This window comes from Nyctibius grandis, chromosome 9 (assembly GCF_013368605.1).
Source record: "Nyctibius grandis isolate bNycGra1 chromosome 9, bNycGra1.pri, whole genome shotgun sequence".
NCBI classification, from domain to species: domain Eukaryota; kingdom Metazoa; phylum Chordata; class Aves; order Nyctibiiformes; family Nyctibiidae; genus Nyctibius; species Nyctibius grandis.
In genome coordinates this window covers 43,314,692-43,334,341 of record NC_090666.1, presented here as the reverse complement: position 1 = coordinate 43,334,341, position 19,650 = coordinate 43,314,692, and the positions used below count along the sequence as shown (strand labels likewise).

At 51.0% G+C, this 19,650-nt stretch overlaps 1 protein-coding gene across 1 annotated transcript in view; it reads left to right on the top strand.

Annotated features, from left to right (window-relative positions):
- The window catches only part of ACVR1C (activin A receptor type 1C), a 29,086-nt gene that overhangs the window by 7,603 nt on the left and 1,833 nt on the right, over positions 1–19,650 (top strand). Inside the window, exons 5-9 of the mRNA XM_068408292.1 lie at positions 8,810–9,040; positions 16,336–16,575; positions 18,026–18,256; positions 18,882–19,049; positions 19,216–19,372. Coding sequence (XP_068264393.1) covers positions 8,810–9,040; positions 16,336–16,575; positions 18,026–18,256; positions 18,882–19,049; positions 19,216–19,372 — 1,027 coding nt within the window. The remainder of the gene's footprint in view (positions 1–8,809; positions 9,041–16,335; positions 16,576–18,025; positions 18,257–18,881; positions 19,050–19,215; positions 19,373–19,650) is intronic.

Genomic DNA, 19,650 nt, shown 5'->3' with positions numbered 1-19,650 from the left:
GAGTGTCAAGTGTTTGTTTAGCTGTGCATCTGCTTGATCTGCATCTGCTCCTACTCCAGATCTGCTCTACATCTGCTCGTGCTCCACCACAAACTTGTCTGATCAAGACAGATAACTAAGCATGCTCTGGTAAACTTTTCCTCCATATTTTCTCTCACGCAAGTTTGAAGATGCTGTGCTGGGCACATCAGCTTTCGTTGTGCCCCACTATTGGGGAATATTTATAGGATTAAGAGGAAGAATGTTTTGCTGCTGCTGTGGTGAGCGGTCCTACCGTTTCCTCCCTGCTTATCCTCCCCCTGGCTCCTACCACCTTTGTTCTACATCGCCTCCATCTGTGTTGTACTAAATGCTTTGCGTACTCTTCCCTGCTCTTCACAGCATTATTTCGGGGAAGTGGAGAGTACTCAGCGTGCAGGAGCTGCGGGTGTGGATCGCAGTAAGGAAAGGTGTGATGTATGTGATGGTGATGTGTAAGCCTCCCGTAGTGCTGGCCGTGAATTGTGTTTTGTATTTCTTAGGATATGTCTAAAGGCTTCCTTAAGTTTGTTTCCCACTTAAATGGATTTTAATCCTCCCAAAAGCAAACCACAAGGCCCATAAGCTGCCCCGATGCGTGGCAAAGATGCCTGTATGTACAGTAAAGCAGGTGGGTGTGAGATGGCCAGTGTGGATCTTCTCCGTAACTGCGGGAGTGCCTGTGGTCTGTGTGGCTGAAAGCAGAGCGGAGGGCACACACGGGAGCAGCTGCTACCTACAGCCACGTGTGATAGGAACTTTCTGTTTAAAAATGAGAAGCAAAATAGATTGCTATTGGGAACTGCTACATAAGGATAAATGCGTCAAGACAGCATAGAGTTGGGCTCTTGCTACGCGAGCAGTACCGTATTCAAACAACTTTGTCTTCTGATCTCCCATACGATGTAATATCCTTGTGTTGAGTTATAAATGGTTGCTGAAAGTGCCCTGTGAATCTTAAGTCTGAATTTTAGCTCGCTCTGTTTATTCCAGTGTTTCCTATAGAATGGAAACTGAATAAAAGTCTGAGGTACGTAACACACACGGCGATGGCTGTTGCCCGCACACGAAGCTGTGGACCAGCCACTGCACATCCGTGTAAGTGTGGGTCGCTGGCGGGTCCAGAGAGCCGCATTCGGCAAAAAGCATCTTTGTTCCAGCTTAATGATTTGGTTTGCTTAGTAAACCAATTAGCTGGTAATATTGGAAAGCTTCCGTGTTGTCAAGCACCAAAAATAGCGTCTGTGGAAAGACGTACTGCCATCGCAAGGCAGTGGTACTTCGCTGAACAATTTAACTCCCTGCTCTGTAACGAGTTATTGGTGTGATGCTGTTTTCTCGTGTCTGTGGGTCACTGAAGCGCTGCTTTCCTGGCTTTTAGTAAGAAGCTTTAGTAGTAAAAACGCTTTAATGAAACAACGTGGATGAGAGGTTGAGAACTATAAGCACTTAGTGGCCTGACTCGTGAGCTGCCAATAACGCAGACAGATAAAAGGCTGTATGTGAGGTGAGGGGGTGTAATTCGGTTCTGCTCTTCTGCAGTAGGCTCTGCGTCCTTGCCTGTTCCTTGCAAATGATTGTTCTAGGCTACAATCAGCCAGGACACCTCGTTGGTGCTGCAGAGCAGCGCAGTCCCTCGCCACGCGCAGCGGCCGTCCCTGTGTCGGGACGGGAGCGGCTGTCGGACGTGCCTGTCCTTCGGCCGAGTTGGGGTTGGAGCGTGTGTCGTGAGCTCTGCGTTACGGCGTGGGGATGTCAGAGCTGTCGGCAAAAATCCCTGGGAAAAGGGGTCCCGGCCCCCACGCTGCAGCCCCTCGGAGCCGCAGTCTGTTACTGCGTTGTTCTCCGTATCGGGTGCTGCGGGGAGAGGCTCAGGGCTGTTCTTCCGTGCTTATTCTGTAGGCCAGACGTTCAGCTTCTGCCCGGCCGTGACGGATCTGATAACCTGGTAATTAACGGAGCCGCCACACGTAGGTGTTGAGCAGCGAGCAGGTGATGGGGAAGAGATGCTTCGCTAACGGCTCCATCCCAGTTCAAAGGTGCCATTTCCCCCCTTCGCCTCGAGTGCTGTCGGGCTCTGAATGAGCCTGGCAGTGTGCGGGCGGCGCTTTATCTTCCTGTTCTCGGTTCGTCTCGAGTTCAATGGTGGCAAAAATAAATAATGCACATTAAGAAGTCGGTGTTTTCTTGATCCCATCTCCGTCAGGAGGCTGACTCTCGGTGACGAGAGCAGTGCTCGCAGCACTCATCCCCTCGCTCCTCCAGCAGCGCACGTTCTCAGTCTGACACAACGGGGCAAAACCAGCGGCAGTTAAGTGAAGGGGACGTTTTTGGTTTCCAGGTGGTGTTTGGAAATACTTGCTCTTCTTAATACAGTAATTCTAAACCATTCAAATTTCCATCTTCAAAGCCGAGTCTCATCCTTCAGCAGTACCTGCTGCTTGTGAAAAAGGCTGTGCTTAGCTGGAGGGGAGCTGTGTGGCAATGGACAAGAGTCGGGGGGATTTCCTGCGTGTGAAGTACCTCAGCAGACTGTTTTCAGGTGTTGACTATATTCAGGGATTCTTTTTTCCACAAGCCATTTCCGACTCGGGATCAGTAAACGCTGTCCCCACCATGTCATCGCAGCCGCCTCCCCGGGGGTTTGTGCCCTCAGCCCCACGCTGGATGCTCTATCAGCACGTCACAGACCGAGACCAGCAGGTTCCCCCTCAGCTTCGGGTACGTGCTGCGCCCCACACAGCTCTCTCACACAGAGCGTTGTGCCTCACAGCTGACGTTTCAGGAGGCACAGCTTTTCAGAGGATACCTCGCCTGTTTGAAGCTAATGAGAAGTTAGCAAATGTCCTTTGACACTTATGCCAGCAAAAATACTTCCCCTGGGTTTTGGTGCCCTTTCCCTGCTCAGTTAATGTTCATTTAATGCCTGGCCTCAGTTTCTGTCTACTGTTTTTTTGTCGCAGTCGCCAAGCTTCTCTAGAACAGGGATTTTGAGTATCCACTATCCTGCCTTCAAAATTAAGATGCTTGCACACATCAATAAAATCACTTCCCATATGTATTTTTAAGAAACAAAAACATTGGAACTATTTAATGTCTCTCATTCAAAGACATTTTCTTTAGCTCTGGAATAATCACTTTTCCTCTCTTCTCTACAGCTTTCTAGTGTTCACCTGGTATGGGATCAGCCCTTTTTGTAGCATGTCTAAGAGTGAGCTTTTCATCTACTATTACTCCTACTATTTTTTTCCAGAGCCCTCTGCGCAGAGGGTACTTCTCCACATTTGGATAGCTGATCCCATTGCTCTTCTGAATATGATCTATGGTTTTTTTATAAAACTTTCATATCTCCCCAAAATTGCCTTTGACGTGAAAGAGCCCAGTCCCTTAATCCATGTCCCGTCCCCCCTGCCCTCTGTCCTGTGACTCTTTCTGCTTCTCCAGTGCCCTTGTGGAGCGGGTGATGGGAGCCAGCCCCGCATGGCAGCACGGGGTGCTGGACCCCCTGGTGCCTCTGGTTGTGCCCCCTCCGTGAGCTGGGCTGATGTTCTCCAGAGCTCCCAGAGAGGCACGGCCGCCGTGTCCCGAGTGGGGATGGCTGATGCTGGGCTGCTCCCTGCACTTACACAGCTCAGACTGGTTTTCCTCCTGTATGATTTTGCTCTCCTCTGGCTGTCGGTCCCTCAGCACGGTGAGATCCTTCACCATGCTCTGAGGTCGGTTCTGCTTTTTCTGCCCTCAGCAAACCCTACTGCTTTGTTATCGATTCCCCTCCCAGGTCGCTGGAGCACACAACACACGTTCCCGTGTGACTCCGCAGGTCTCTCACTGTGAAAGCTGACGCTTTCCCCCGCCTTTTCTCTCAGCTGCTGCCCTGGTTAAGGCTGGAATGGCTCTGCCTCGCGGCAGCGAAGTGGCTGTGCCCACGGTCCGTCCCCTCAATAACTCCTCTAAACTCCTATTCTTCCATCTGTTGGTCACTCCTAAATAAACCTCTTGGGAAGCGTATCTAGGAGTGCACAATGCAGAATGACCGTGTGGAGTGAGGGAGGATGGAAACGTTCTGGGTATTCAGCCCTCCTTCCCATCATGGTTGAAGACAATTAATTGCTGTAAGGCCACTTAGATACTTGCTTTCCAATTTAATTTTGAAATGCCCCACTGCCCTGTAGTCACAAGAAGAAACTGCTATTGCAGGTAGCGCTGGATTGTGACCTAACAGCAGATTAATGCCTTGTTCATCTGTGTAGTAAAAAGTCTGTGTTGAAATGTAGAACCCTGTGTGGTTCACGAGGGATAGCAAGTCCAGGCTTTGTTTTCCAAGAGGTTTTAGTTTATTCTTTTAGTCCTACAGTGTTAGTCAGCTTATGCAAATTACACGCTCAGTTTTCCCCTTTAACTTTTGAGGTTGCACTGTGTCTATCTCCTCGTTTTAATTGTTAGCTGCTTTCATTAAGCTGGTGTCTAAACTATTCTTCCATCTGTTGGTCACATGTAGTATCATTCCTGTTCCTTAGTTATAACTAATAAGTCTAATATCTTATTAATGTGTTTGAAGCTGACACTTGGAGAAGGGGTGGAAGCATGCAACAGGAATCTTCTGCTGTGCATCTCTGTGCTGATTGTTGTGATTTGGATGCTGGTTCAGTTCTTCCTGCTACGTCCATTAATGGCACAGGGTGTTTGCCTGTGCTCTGCGGTTTCTTTCAGTTGCATTGAAAACTAAAAGGAAAAAAGTTGCTTTTTACATAAGCCATGCAGGTTATTTTCTTTGGGGAGATTCGGGAGCCGTTCGTTAGTGGCTGCTGGACAATTGCATGCTCGGAGAGCCGGTAACCCTTGGTAACCGAGGCTGGGTGCCTCGCATAGCTCTCCGAGGCCGTGGCATATCCCAGTTGTTCACTTTCTCCTAATTTCTCAACCCAAGAACGCAACGGTTTAAGGGAAATGTTGTGCTTGAGTAAGTACAAGGAGTCGTGTTCGTTACTGGATTAAAGAGTGCCTTATTTTGAAACTCTGGGAGCACATTTTCCTCCTGCCTCTCTGATCCTTTTCCCTCTAACTCCTTCACAATCACCTTATTCCACTTCTCCACGGCGGTGGGAGTCCCGACTTTCCCCCCCATGACAGTGCATCACCAGTAACGTTGCCAGGACCGTCCCTGGGAGCGGAGGTGGAGCAGTGCGGTGTGCCTGCCCCAGGGAGGGAGCGAGCGTTTCTTCCTGACTCGCAGAATTTCAGTCAATATTTGCAAATTCTTCCTCTTCCTCCGTGCCATGGCATGGCCGCGTGGGAGGGGAAGCGTGGTTCCAAGGTGGTGTTGGCTTGAGCATCATGAGAGACGTCTGTCATCGTGCTGTAAAGGGGGAGGAACATCTTGCCAGCTTCTCTGGGACAGCAGTGGGGTCAACGTAGAGCAGAAACCGTGCAGATGTGTGATGGGAAAGCTTAAACTACAGCGCCAGGTTGTAGAACTGACCATGGACAATTTTTTTCCATAAAAAGGAAAGGATAACAGAGGAAGCTGTCACAAATAACCTGGAGCAGCACAGATAAACTGCAAATTCTGGCGAGTCCGTGTCCCCAAGGAGCTCCTCCTTCCGATCCCACCGAGGAGGGGCACCTGAAATAGCACGGGTGCAGGCAAATCGTGCTGCTATGGTTATGTTTGAAGGTTTCTTGATGTATATAAATGCTCTCGGAAACAAGGTCAGGTATTTGTATCTGTTTGAATTTTCTGTCCTTTTTTCTGAATGAGAAATTAGCCGGTAGCACAGGCAGGTATCTGGGGAACCTTGGGCTTCTGTTTTTAAAAGTGGTCTGTGTAAATCTTCTGGGGAGAGAGAGTCTCGTTTTGCCCACAGCTGAACTCTGATCTTGTCTCTTAATAGATTTGGCCACGCTGCTTTTCTATTTGTTTCTTTTGTTTGTTTGTTTTTTTCTTTTCCCCCTGAGTAAGGGCTTGAAATGTGGCAGCACTTAACCTTGGGTGGGCGATGGCAGCAGACACAGCGCTAGGAAAATCTGAAATACGAGGCTGAAGGTAGAAGGGAGTGCAGATTTCACCTCTTGGTAGGACCCCTCTGGGTCTTGTTAGCAGCAGAGAGGTGTGAAGTCTTCATTCTTGGTGACCAGTGCGTTACTACCAGATTAAAAAAGGCAACGGTTCCAGTGTGGTAGGACAAGCAAACATTAAAATGGTTTTTAGGATGTAATGTTTTTGAGTGTGGACCAGCTTTTGCATCTTCCACCCCACTGAACGTAGTGTGCCCACCAGAAGCTCGTGTGCCTGTCTCACGTGGCTTCTGTGAGCTCAGTGTTTCTGAAGGTGAAGAGCGAATGCTTGGAGCCATCAGGGTCTCCAGGACTTCCTACTCTCCAGCGGGCATGGAAGTTCTCTGGGAGTTCAGGGTGCTCCTGTCCCTGCTCCTCCCAGCCTGTCGTCAGGCCGAGCGCGTTCACGTTCAGAAGCAGGAATAGTGGGGTTGGGTGGGATGGAGAATTTTGACCAAAACTATTTCTTTTTGTTCTTTGTTGTGTAATGGCTCCTCGCAGACACACCTCTGCGGGGAACAGGGCTGACTTCCACGGCTCTGTGAACTTTGGGTTGTGGGCAGTAGATTGGACGGGTCGGTTTTGAGCAGAACACTCAGAATTAAAAGGAAAAGTGGGGTTAGAATCTTTCTGTCGGTGATGCAGAAAGAGAGGACATCCAGCAAACGCTCCCTGAACACAACACGTGCAGTGACAGCTTTGATCAGCTCCTCTCTCAAGCAACCTGCAAAACACCAGAATATGGATAAAACTGTCAGTTATCTACCGTGGGTGACGTAAAGACCATTTCCAGCTTTATTTTTAGGCCATGAAAAGGAGGAGGAAAACAGCCCAGTGACGTGTCTGACACAGTGAAGACACTTGTGACAGTCTTGGATTCATTTCTTCAAGTAGTGCTTTTATTTTGCAGCATTGGTGATGATGTGCCTGTTTTCCTTCTGCTAGATCTTATTTGTTTGGATCTGATGAGTCTTGCTCCTGGCATCTCTGCTAGGACGAGGGTGATGGCTTTAAAGAGGAGCTTCGCCTGCGGTGTTGCTGGGTGGTCGATTCGCTCGCTCCATGTACCCAGAGGAAGCCGAAGCAGCTGGAGATGCAGTTCCCAGCGTAGCCTGCACCCGGGATAAACACGGGCACACGGTGCCAGGGGGGTTTGCTGGGGCCTGAGCTGAAGGTGAACACGGCAAGCGGTTATTTCAGAGGGGTAGCGCAGCGTGAGGGCTGTTGTAAGGGAAACACCGTGTCACAGGAACAGGAATCAGATGGGCGCATCAGGGAGAGAACGGCGGCAGCTCTTGGGGTGCGCTGGCTGGTCGGGGCTGGCAGGTGGGCTGCTCTGTTCTGGTGGCATCTCGTGATTTCACTGTGTAGGTGTCTATTAAGTAAAAGAAACAGCTCCGCCGCTCCCCTTCCCTAAGAAACAGAATGGATTTATGGATAAAATTACTCTTTTTGTGCACCTTAGCTCCCGTAAGCAGAGCAGTGCTCCGTCTTGCAGAGTTATAACTGGCCTGGAAGGTGTGCAGAACACACCTTGGGGACCCTGTGGTGGGATAAGAACTGTTTAAGTCAAAAGCTGAAGAGATCAAGTCTCTGTACTCTAAAATGAGGTTGTTTTTTTTTTAACAGAAGCAATCATATAAAGTGCAGTTAAGGAAGTGTTTCCTGTAGAAATTGCTTTCAGCCCAAGGCGAAGATGTCTTGGTTATTGTATCACTGCTAATATGGGCTCCTAACCTTGGCATGAAGCAAGCAAAAATGGTTTGTTACGAAGCAGGTGAAGAAAATAAGGAAGGTGAAAAAATTTGTTGTTGGCAGCTGGTGTTTCACTGAGATGATGTGGCTTTGGTTTCCTCCTGCTCTTCCAAGGAAGAGTCAATAAAGCCTGAAAAATGTAGGAGTTATTAAATGTGTTTCTGTTTGATTTTTGGTAAAACATGAAGGTATGGTTAAAAACATGCAAAGCTTAGAAGTCATCAGGCCACCGTGGCTGGTGGCGTTATTTAACGTTCAGCACGTAACAAACGTGGCTGTACCCAAATACACACCTGGAAACGGGGCACGTGCCCGTGCGTTTGTCCTGAGCGTTGTCTGGGGGGTTGTCTTGAGTCCGTGGGAGCTGAGAACGTGAACCTGGAGACGTGAGCCTCCGTCTCCCCACCCCGGCAAAAGGCAGCTTTCACGGGAACTTCCCAGGGCGGTCAGCCTTCTCTGCCATGTGAGATGGAAATCAGGTTGGACGTTAGGAAGCATTTCTTCTCAGCAAGGGTCATTAGCCATTGGAAGGGGCTGCCCAGGGAGGTGGTGGAGTCACCATCTCTGGAGGGGTTTGAGAAAAGACTGGACATGGCACTTAGTGCCATGGTCTAGTTGCCATGGTGACATCAGGGCAATGGTTGGACTCGATGATCCCAGAGGGCTCTTCCAACCTCATTGATTCTGTGAGATCGGTGCTGTACACTTCCCTGTGACCAAGGACCACCTGGTTTGAAAGCTTGTTGTCTGTGGGTGCTGGGACCTGTGCTGTTGGGGCCTCCCAGGACTGGCTGCCTCCCGCAGCCCAGGAGCCCGTTCACGGGCACAGGCGATGGCCCCAGCACGGGACCACGCTGGAGCTCCCGTGGGCGCCCGTGGTGAGCTGCCCAACCTTGGCCGTCTGGCAGGACAAGCTGGCATGGTTGCCGTGGGGTCTGCCTGCCCAGGGTCTTCTCACGAAAGCTGGAAACCTCTTTTCCAGGTCTCAAGTGCGTGTGCCAGCTGTGTGAGCACACCAACTTCACGTGCCAGACGGAGGGGGCCTGCTGGGCGTCCGTCATGCTCACCAACGGGCGCGAGGAGGTGGTCAAGTCCTGCGTGTCCCTCCCGGAGCTGAACGCGCAGGTCTTCTGCCACAGTTCCAAGAACATCACAAAGACCGAGTGCTGCTACACCGACTTCTGCAACAACATCACCCTCCGCCTGCCCGTCGGTAAGTACCGTCCCGGTGCAAGACGCTGTTCAGGGGCTTGTGTGACAGCTTGAGGGTGTGGAGATGCTGTGCAGAGGATGCGACCGTGCGAGCCAGCTGATGGGGATTTTAGAGGCTGGCTGTAAAGCAGCAGCTATTTTTTTCCCCACTCGTTTCAGCCAGGAGAAGCTGACCTGCAGCTCTGTTTGGGGAAAAGTGGATTTCCCGCGTCTCCTAAAGATATTCCTTGATATCCCACAAGGCATTAACCATGAAGGTCTGAAGTGCCTGAAGGAAACAGACGTGAAACCTCACTGATTTTATTGGCTGGAATATCTTTGGGGAGTTTGTGATTTGGATTGGCATTAGTCTAGGTGTTAGGAAGATGATATCTGATGTACCGGGGACTTTCCATGGGGCATAAATCGGCAACGTAGAGGAGCTGTGAGGAGCTGAGAGCTGTTAACTGGCGCTTCACAAGGAAATATTGAAGACCTTGCACTGGCCAAAGTTGTACAGTCTTAAACTTCTCTGCACACAGTTTAAAGGACCTGCTTTAGGTGGCTCGGGTAAGAATTCAGATGTGTAAAGGCGACGGTCAGTTGTAGGCGCTCGCTGTGGTTTGTGTGTGGGAAATGCAGCCCGTGTGTGGGGACAAAGTGTCTGGGCTGGTGGTGAGGGCTGACCCGTGGTGGGGCAGTCCCCGGCGCGGGGGGAGCCGCTCTCCTCGGTGTCCTCGGCCGGTCCGTGTCACCGAGTGCCACGTCTGTGATCCAGGTTGCCGAGCAGTGCCTGTGGCTGGCGTGGGAGCGAGGGGTGTCCTCTCCACCGGTACGGGTCGTGCGGCACACTGGGTCTGCTGGGGCCAGGGGGGTAGAGGACACCCAGCCCGTGCTGGGGGACGCCTTTGGCCGATGCCGTTTCAGCAACCTCGTTAGCCTGTTGCAGGCTTTGGGGTCCTGTGGTTCGTTCAGCAGCTCCTGAGGCAGCTTTTCCCCGGTGTTAGATGGGTATCATCGATTCCTGCCCAGCAGGGACGAGAAAGTGTGAGATTCCTGGTCCCAATTAGAGGGAGGAGAAAGATTGGCACTGCCAGGAGCTCTGTGTATTACGCAGCTGGTGCAGTGCTTGAGTCTGCCAGGCTGGAAGTTGTGTAATGAAGTTGATGCAGTGCTTTTTAACAATAAATATTTATGCTATTTTTAAGTTTAATTTTGACTCTTCTTTCCAAGATCTGTGTTTAATCCGTGCTTTTTTGAAAAGGCTGTAAAATACACTATCAGGTGACACCTTTGTATGTACTTATACTGGTGAGAGACGTTACAGGTGAGGAAGATGCAAACTAATACATAATTTACAGTTATAACTTGCACTTAGGCTGCTCTCATGTGGTGCTTAACTGAATTTAAAAGGCTGTTACTGGGAGCCTTGCTGTATCGTACAGGATACAGGAGAGAGCTGCTGCGGTGGCCTTGGGGACCGACACCTCCTGGAGGGGACAGGCAGGGTCAGTTCCCACCAGCCTCCCGAGGAGCCAGCCCTGTCAGCAGCGAGGTCTGTGCCCCACGACCTAACCTCGCCTGTTGCTTGTGGCAGGAATAAGGATTATTTAAATATTTTCCTTTCAGCAGACAGCAGAAGGGAGATATTAATAGTGCTCGTGCTATAGAAATGTAGAAATAAAATGCCACGCTGGGATGCTGGAACCTTGGGAGAAAACTGCTATTTATAGAAGAGCGGTGAAGGGGTGTCTGTTGTCCCAGCACTTGAGCTGGTAGTTGCAAAACCTCTGATTTCATATTTCAGTACCAGAGAAAAGTACTTAATTTTTAGCCTGAGCCCTTTGCTCTAAACATTTGGGGGTATTCATGTTAGTTGCATATTTCACAGTGCCAGCGTTGTTTGTTTGCTGGTCTTTTCTGACAGCCCTTGTTTGCATAATTTGTGTTGTAGGAAAGCTTCATTAAAAATGAACCTTCCAAGGGGCATTGCTGAGCCGGGAGAGGTTCAGGTTGGACATGAGGAAGCATTTCTTCTCAGCAAGGGTCATTAGCCATTGGAAGGGGCTGCCCAGGGAGGTGGTGGAGTCACCATCTCTGGAGGGGTTTAAGAAAAGCCTGGACATGGCACTTAGTGCCCTGGTCTAGTTGCCATGGTGGTGTCAGGGCAACGGTTGGACTCGATGATCCCAGAGGGCTCTTCCAACCCGATTGATTCTGGGATTCCGAAATGCAGGTTCTAGTTTAAAAGCAGAGTGTGTGGATGTGAACAGCTTGGCTTTGGGCAGGAGGGAGTCTCGCAGAGGGGGAGAAGCCTTGGGAAGGTCCAGCGCAGTGCACATCCCTGCCCGGTGAGGCAGGAGCTCCGGGGACACTGGGCAGACACCCCCCGACACGGGGACACGGCAGAGCCCCACAGCCCTTGGTCATGCTGACCTGCTCCGGCTCAGCTCCGTGTTAGTCACCCTGACTTTATTTCCAGGTTTCTGCTGTTGTAACTGGGATACTTTCTGCCCCAGCGGGTGACTTGAGGTGACCTTCCCCTGCCAGTGGGACGTCGGAGCAGGGCTGCAGCAAGCGACCTGCCTGCCCTTTCCTCGAGGGACCTTTCTGGGAATCTCTCTCTGTATGAGAAATTGCCTCTGTGCACCTCAGCGTGTCGCAGACTGTTTTGAGGAGCTGCTAATAAGATCTAGAAGCCTTCCTCCAGCTGTAGGCTTGTGTCTCGGGGGCTTGTCAGGCCATATTGCAGATCTGGGAGAGGGTGCTTGCGATCTCTGCCCCCAGCCCACTCGTGAGCAGGATTTACCCCACTCACAAGCCTGTTTGTAGATGACAGACCTTCACCTGCAGCCCTGGAGTAGATGACTGGAGCTTCTTGTGGCCTGGTGCTTACACTTGGTTACAGTGGAGGGTGGTGTTTGGCCCCAGGGAGAGTAAGTACAGGCTGGGGGACTTGTTTCCCATCCCCTCTCCAAAGCAGCAAAGTTGATGTTGGCATCAGTTGCCTCCTTAGGAGGAGGCAGGGGCTCAGCAGCTGGTGAAGTGGAGCCCGAAGGCTCCGAGGCTTGACGTTGGTTAGCAGATAGAGGGCACAGGACTTCCTCGAGCTCTGGCATCTGTGTCTGCTCTGACAGTCCTTCTGTAGAGCCACGGGGAAGAGTGCGTGCTGCTGCTCGCTCTGCCGTCTTGATCTCGAAACACCTTGAGGTGCTGGATGTTAATTCTCCATCGTTAGAGACACTGAAAATTGAGGCTGGGTTGGTGCAGGTGGGTTTGCAGATTTGTCACAGGATTCTGGGCTTCCTGCTTTCTGTGGCTGGCTCCAGAAGGTACCAGCCTCTCTGAGAAAAAAGAGGGGAGGTGTTTGGTGTGCACAGCCACACACCCGAGAGTTGGTGGGAAACTTCAGCACAGCAAAGAATTCGCTGTGAAAGTTTTAATTCTCAAGGTTCTGGGGTTTTCCAGGGTGCCTCTGTGATTCCAGCAAAAGGCAGCGCACAGCAAGAGCGGTCTCCTCTCTGCTCTGCTTTGGGTGACCTGGCACAGCAGCATCTCTGGAACTTGAGGTGAAAAGCGTGCGAGTTCTGTATCTGCATAATGGAAAATGAGTCAGAGGAGAGAGGAGGCTTTATGGAACCGGATTAAGCTAATAGTGGGATTAACAAACTGTATAATAAGTAATTTCCAGCTCTATTCCTATTGCCCAAACTGTACAAAGGCACAGAAGGCACCTACAGCGACACACACTGGGATGAAAGAAAGGGGAAGGTAATAGAATTCCTAAGACAAAAATCCCCTGAGTGTGTTCCTATTGCCAAGAGAGATGAATGGTACCAATTAGACTAATTGTTGGGCAAGATTCTTGTATTTTGTTGGGTTTTTTTTAATATCATCTGTAGGTTTTGCATGAACAAATAATTACTCTTCATTTACCTGTTTGAAAAATGCCTAAAGACGTACGGAAGCCCCTTCAGGAGAATGGTGTACAGGGACGTGTTAATGTTAGAGGAGTCAGACACTGCTGTACCGATGATTCTGTAAGGTACATATTAATGCAGAAAATGAGAAAAATCAGCCTTCAACCAATGACTTTCTGAGTAAACCTCATGATTGAAGAGAAATTGTAAGGGAAATCTCTTGAGTCGCTGATGGACCTTGAGAGCCCCGGGTCCCGAGGGGCAGGGATGCGCAGGCTGTGCTGCGGCGTACGGGGTGAAAAGGTCTTGCTTTGGTTTCCCAGCATGGCCTTGGTCCGAGAGTGGAGTTAGAAGGAAGGTCTGGACAATGGGTGAAGGGACAAAACACAATTCTTCTCACGAACTCTCCTAAAGGAGAGGGGCAGGGGACGGGGAATGGCCATCCCAATAACGCGCCCGTTTGTCTCATAGCTGTGTCCCTGATGGGTTTGCTTGAGCTTCTGCGTCCTCCAGCAGACCTTTTCCAGCTGCCTTCTGAATATCCTGAAAGGGGCGATGGGGTCTGTGGTCACGGTGGAAGCTGGAGAAACTTAATTTTAGCCTCTAGTCCAAATTGTACTTGTGTAGTTGTTTACAAGTATTCCGTATGTCTGACTAGAGCCCCCCATGAGATGCAATATATTTTCTTGCTGTATTGGAAAGAACACATAACTTTTTTCCCTGAGTAGTTTAGGACCTTAAACATGCATAGTTTAGGGCTTTTAGAAGTCTTAAGGTGCCTGTTGTATGTCATGAGCAAGGCAAACCTGGTGTGTGAGAATGTCTTTTCCATTGGAGGGGAAAAAAAACCCTTCCTTTTTTTTTTTTGTTGCCTAAAAGTGCTCTTGTTTACACCACTTGGAATATGACTGTACCATATTGTGAAATTGCTAAATATTGCCAGATGTGCTATTTTTGTTCCATACATGGCAACATGTCTTCAGCTTCTCTTCTTGATCAGTAAGTCATTGAATAGTACATTTGAAATCAGATTGCAAAACGTTGTGATTAACGGTGTTGATTTGATGGTTTTAGGTAGTCACGAGGGGTTTTCTTATTTCCCAAAGAGTTTAACATTGCACAACTGCTGTAAACGTGACCACGCTTCCGTGGTGGTGTCACCTTTGGTCACTGTTGGTGCCTTGGTGCCGTGTATTTTGCACTTGTGCTGTTTGTCCCTCCTCCTGTGTGGTCTGTGCTGGGGGAGCCCCAGGGACCCCCGAGGGGTGATGGCGTGGGCACGGCGGCGGGGCTGGCTGCAGGACGCCGTGCTGCGAGGGGTCAGGACTGAAGATGGCCTAGGACCAGCTGCAGAGCAGAAGTCACGGCGCTGGTGCCTCTCAAGTCTCCTGCGTGTGCTCTGGGCGGGAGGAGATGGCCGCTCTGGGCGGGAGGAGATGGCCGCTCTGGGCGGGAGGAGATGGCCGCTCTGGGCGGGAGGAGATGGCCGCTCTGGGCGGGAGGAGATGGCCGCTCTGGGCGGGAGGAGATGGCCGCTCTGGGCAGGAGATGGCCACTCTGGGCAGCGAGGGACAGAGCTGAGGTGCCCTGCTGTGAGGACACCCTGCTGAGCCTCACTTCCCACCGCCTCGGGTGTTGCTGTTCAAAGCTGCCTGGGTATTCTCCTGGTGACACTGTTTGCGCTGGCCAGAGGACAATAAACTTTTATATTTTGTTCATTTCGTGTTATGTTGTTTTTCAGCGGTTGGTGGCAAGAACGGACATTTTATGGTGTCGTTAACAGCAGCTACTGAGCTCTGTGGGTGAGGGCGTTGACTTGGGTGATGCGCTGCAGGTGCTGTGTTTGGGACACCCAGGCCGCAGCTCCGCACCCCTACTGCGCCTCATACCTGCTTCAGGGGAAACCTCTGCCTTGTGGAACCGCAATTAAAAACAGCTCAGGAAATCACGGCGTGTCGTTAACAAGCAGCAGTTGCAAGGAGGAATCCTGCCTGCAAATCCTCTTACCAGATCACCCTTGAGTGTCCTGGTGAAGCCTGTTAAAGGAAAAGCCCGTGGGCAAGACATAATAACTTGAATCCTGTGTCCAGTTCTGGGCCCCGCACTTCAAGAAAGATGTTGAGGTGTTGGAGCGAGTCCAGTCTGGGTTCCAGTGTCCTCATGGCTTAGCACTCGCCGAAGGGGAGCGAGGGGCTTTTTGTTCCCTAGAACGGCTCCGGGGTGACTTTGCAGGGTGTGGAGTTCGTCATTCTTAAATCTTCTGTAGCCTTTAGATCTGCTGTCTGGTGCTTGTGGTTCTGAGCTTTGAGGGTTGGTTTGGGCCGTGTTTCTGTTCTGTTTTATGTTTTGGGGGGATTGTGTTGGTTAATTGTTTTGGTTTTGTTTGTTTTTTTCTTTTTTTTGTAAGCTTATTTACAATTTTGGGGGCATTAAGGGATTTGTGTGCATGTGCATGTGCAAGTAAATACCTTAATAATGTATTCCTAAAGCTTCTACCCCTATAGTTTTAAAATGGGAAATGATAGGCTGGATCTTAGGAAGAATTTCTTCACTGAAAGAGTCATTAGGCATTGGAACGGGCTGCCCAGGGAGGTGGTGGAGTCACCATCCCTGGAGGCGTTCAAAAAATGTCTAGATGTGGTGCTTCAGGTCATGGTTTAGCAGGCGTGGTGGCATTGGGTCGATGGTTGGACTTGATGATCTTTCAAGTCTTTTCCAACCTTAGCAATTCTATGGTTCTATGATTGAGGACAGTCCCATTTCCTGACCCTTGTGAAATACAGCTGGATGAGCACAAGTTCTGAAAGTGTTCTGACTTAGAAATCCTATTAATACCTCATTTACTAGAACTTTGTATTCCCGTCTGCATTGGTAGGAAATAGTTTTTTCCAAGGATTTATTTTCAGGGTCACCTTAGGGGCGGGTGTCAAGGGGATGGGGCCAGACTCTTCTCAGTGGTGCCCAGCAACAGGACAAGGGGCAACGGGCACAAAGCGAAACATGGGAAGTTCCATCTGAATATGAGGAGGAACTTCTTTGCTGTGAGGGTGGCAGAGCCCTGGCACAGGCTGCCCAGGGAGGGGGGGAGTCTCCTTCTCTGGAGATATTCAAACCCACCTGGACACGACCCTGTGCAATGTGCTCTGGGGGAACCTGCTTGGGCAGGGGTTGGACTGGATGATCCCCAGAGGCCCCTTCCAACCCCAACCAGGCTGGGATGCTGTGAAGCGTGGTCTGTCTCGCTGCTGCCAGGGCTGGGGAATCATTAAATCTTAACCCGAATATGGGGAATCATTAAATCTTAACCCGAATATGGGGAATCATTAAATCTTAACCCGTTGTCTGCTCTGCAGCCCCCTCACTTACCATCTCTTTCCCTCCCTCGTGTCTCCGGCAGCGTCGGAGCCCCCGGGCAGAGCCCTGGCAGGACCCGTGGTGCTGGCGGTGACGGTGGCCGTGCCGCTCTGCGCCCTGTCCCTGGCGGCGGTGCTGGCGGCGTGTGCCTGCCGTGCCCGGCGCTGCGCCGGCGCCAAGCCGCCCAACGTGGAGGAGCCCCTCTCCGAGTGCACCCTGGTGAGCTCCGGGAAGACGCTGAGGGACCTCATCTACGACATGACCACCTCCGGCTCCGGCTCTGGTAGGTCCCCCCGTGCTGCGCTGCCAGCTCTCGGAGCAAATCCCCTCGATGCTTAAACCACCGCCTTGCTCGTAGGGTGATGGAGAGCGGTGCCAGGCAGGGGGTGTGGGTGGGTGGGTCTTGCCTCAGAGGCTCTTCCACCCGCGACAAGCTTGATGTCAAGGCAGGTTTTGTGCCGAGGCGCTTGGCCGCACCTCCAGTGGCCACAGGGCTTTGTTTGCTCTTTTTCTGTCAAATTACAAAAATTCGGTTCTTTGTGTGGATGGAAGAGTTCCAAAAGTCGCTTCAGATGTTGGTTTCAAGGGTAATCAAGGCCCTGCTGGCTGATGGGGCGTAGCTGGTGATAAAACACACTGAACTGAACCAAACGGGCCAGGATGCCACTGCTGAGATTTTTATAGTGGCACCAAAACAACGTTACTCCGAATTCTTGTTTTGAGCAGAACACCGACCTTTTTCATATTTGTCCCATTTCTGGTGTCCTGTCTGCTGTGATGCCTCCGTTGCTATTGAGAACTTGTTGAATCAAAGAAATTTAAAATTTAAAATGCAAAAATGAGGTGGGGGTTCAAAAATTCCAGCTCCTCAGGCTGGTCTGGTATGCACAGCCCAGCTTCCTGCAGTCTGTGCAATTCTGTAGGTATTTTATTTACGTGAAAAATACGTAAATCATACTTTTATTTCTAAGTGAACACTTTATAAATGGTGCTTAATTTAATTTACTTTATTTTCCATGAACGACATACCTTTCAGGATTATTTTATTGTACTTCCCTAACGTTTCCTCGCAGATACAGCGAGTAGACTTTGGCTTTCTTCACCCTGAAGTTTTAGCTGTCCGTAGACACCCCTGAGCTGATGGCAGGGCTCTGTTTGTGGGGACGCAGGCAAAGGCAGGCAGAGCCTCGTGAGTTTGCTCCTGCGTGCCTGGAGGTGGCTCCAGGGCTGTCTGCAGGCAGCTGGAGCTGCAGGGAAAATTTGAATAAATTAGAATAAGCTGACCTTCAAACTGTGATTTTTTCCTGCCGATTATTTTGCTCTGTTAAAAGGAAGGTTGTCTTAATTTAAAAAAAAAAATTCCTTAAGTCTTATGGCTAGCAAAACAAAATGAAACTACTGTGATAGTTTATTCTTCTTTTGGAAAATTTCAGCTAGAAAAGATCAACGGATTGACTGGAAACAAACCTGCAGTCCATATCAAACCAAATTAAGTAGTTCAGGCCTGCTTTTTTATTTTTATTGGGTTTTATGGGGTTTTTTTGATTAGAAAGGTAGAGTTTGGGGGCAGAAAGGCACTCTTGGCATACAGATCTCCTGGCTTTGCTGGAAAAATACCCCTGTGTGTGGTGGTTTACTCAGCAGAGTGGGAGCTTGTGCCCGAGTTGCTTCAGGATGGAGATTGTCTGTTGGTGAGCTATTTCACAAACACCCGTCTGTTCTCTCTGAACCAGGTTTGCCTCTGCTCGTGCAGCGAACGATCGCAAGGACGATTGTCCTGCAGGAGATCGTAGGAAAAGGCCGGTTTGGCGAAGTCTGGCGTGGAAGGTGGTGCGGGGAGGACGTCGCTGTGAAAATCTTCTCCTCCAGAGACGAGCGGTCCTGGTTTCGGGAGGCAGAAATTTATCAGACGGTTATGCTGAGGCACGAGAACATCCTGGGCTTTATCGCTGCCGACAACAAGGGTATGCTTCCACCAGCCCAGGTTGCTCCAAGCCCCATCCAACCTGGCCTTGAACACTGCCAGGGAGGGGGCAGCCACAGCTGCTCTGGGCAACCTGGGCCAGGCTCTCACCACCCTCACACCAAAGAATTTCTTCCTCACATCTCATCTCAATCTCCCCTCTTTCAGTTTAAAACCATTCCCCCTCGTCCTGTCACTCCATGCCCTTGTAAAAAGCCCCTCTCCAGCTTTCCTGTAGCCCCTTCAGGCACTGGAAGGTGCTAGAAGGTCTCCCTGGAGCCTTCTCTTCTCCAGGCTGAACAGCCCCAGCTCTCTCAGCCTGTCTCCAGAGCAGAGGGGCTCCAGCCCTCTGAGCATCTCCGTGGCCTCCTCTGGACTCGCTCCAACAGCTCCGTGTCCTTCTGTTGGGGGCCCCAGAGCTGGACGCAGCACTGCAGGGGGGTCTCCCGAGAGCGGAGCAGAGGGGCAGAATCCCCTCCCTCGCCCTGCTGGCCATGCTGCTGGGGATGTAGCCCAGGATATGGCTGGCTTTGGGCTGCCAGCGCACGTTGCCAGCTCAGAACGGGGAAGGCTTTTCCTGGCTGATTCTTTTCACAAATGTGAATAACGTTGCTTCCTCCGGGCAGATAACGGGACGTGGACTCAGCTCTGGCTCGTCTCCGAGTACCACGAGCAGGGCTCCCTGTTCGACTACCTGAACAGAGGGACGGTGACGGCGGAGGGCATGGTGCGGCTGGCGCTGTCGGTGGCCAGCGGCCTGGCCCACCTCCACATGGAGATCGTCGGCACGCAAGGCAAGCGCTCCCCCGAATTTGACGGCAGTTAGCAGAGCTTTGCTTAGTACAAAATAGGCTTCAGTGGATTTTTGCAGGGTGCAGTGACAAAGCTGAATAAACTCGTCCCATTAAAAGCCATACTGCTGTCACCAAAGCTGACGGCGCGCTCTCTTCCTGCGAGCAGGCAAGCCAGCCATCGCGCACCGAGACCTGAAATCTAAAAACATCCTGGTGAAGAGGAACGACAGCTGCGCCATCGCCGACCTGGGCCTGGCCGTGAAGCACGACTCGGTGCTGAACACTATCGACATCCCCCAGAACCCCCGCGTGGGCACCAGGAGGTGGGTGAGGGCGGGGGGCTGCCGGCCGCGGGGACGGCGTAGTTGACGTCCTCCTCTGCTTTTGGCAGTTCCAAGCCCTCGGTCCCTGCTGGGCAGGTGTGGAAGGCGGTTGTAAAGCACTTCAGCTTTACAGATGCTTTAGCACACGCTGAAGTGCTTTACAAATGCTTTTAGGGTTTGTTTTTTTTGTGGGGTGGGCGTCGCGTGTCGGTCGCCCCGTGTGCTTCTGGCCATGGTCAGGGCATCACCCCCGGCACCGTGAGGAGCCACGGCCATGG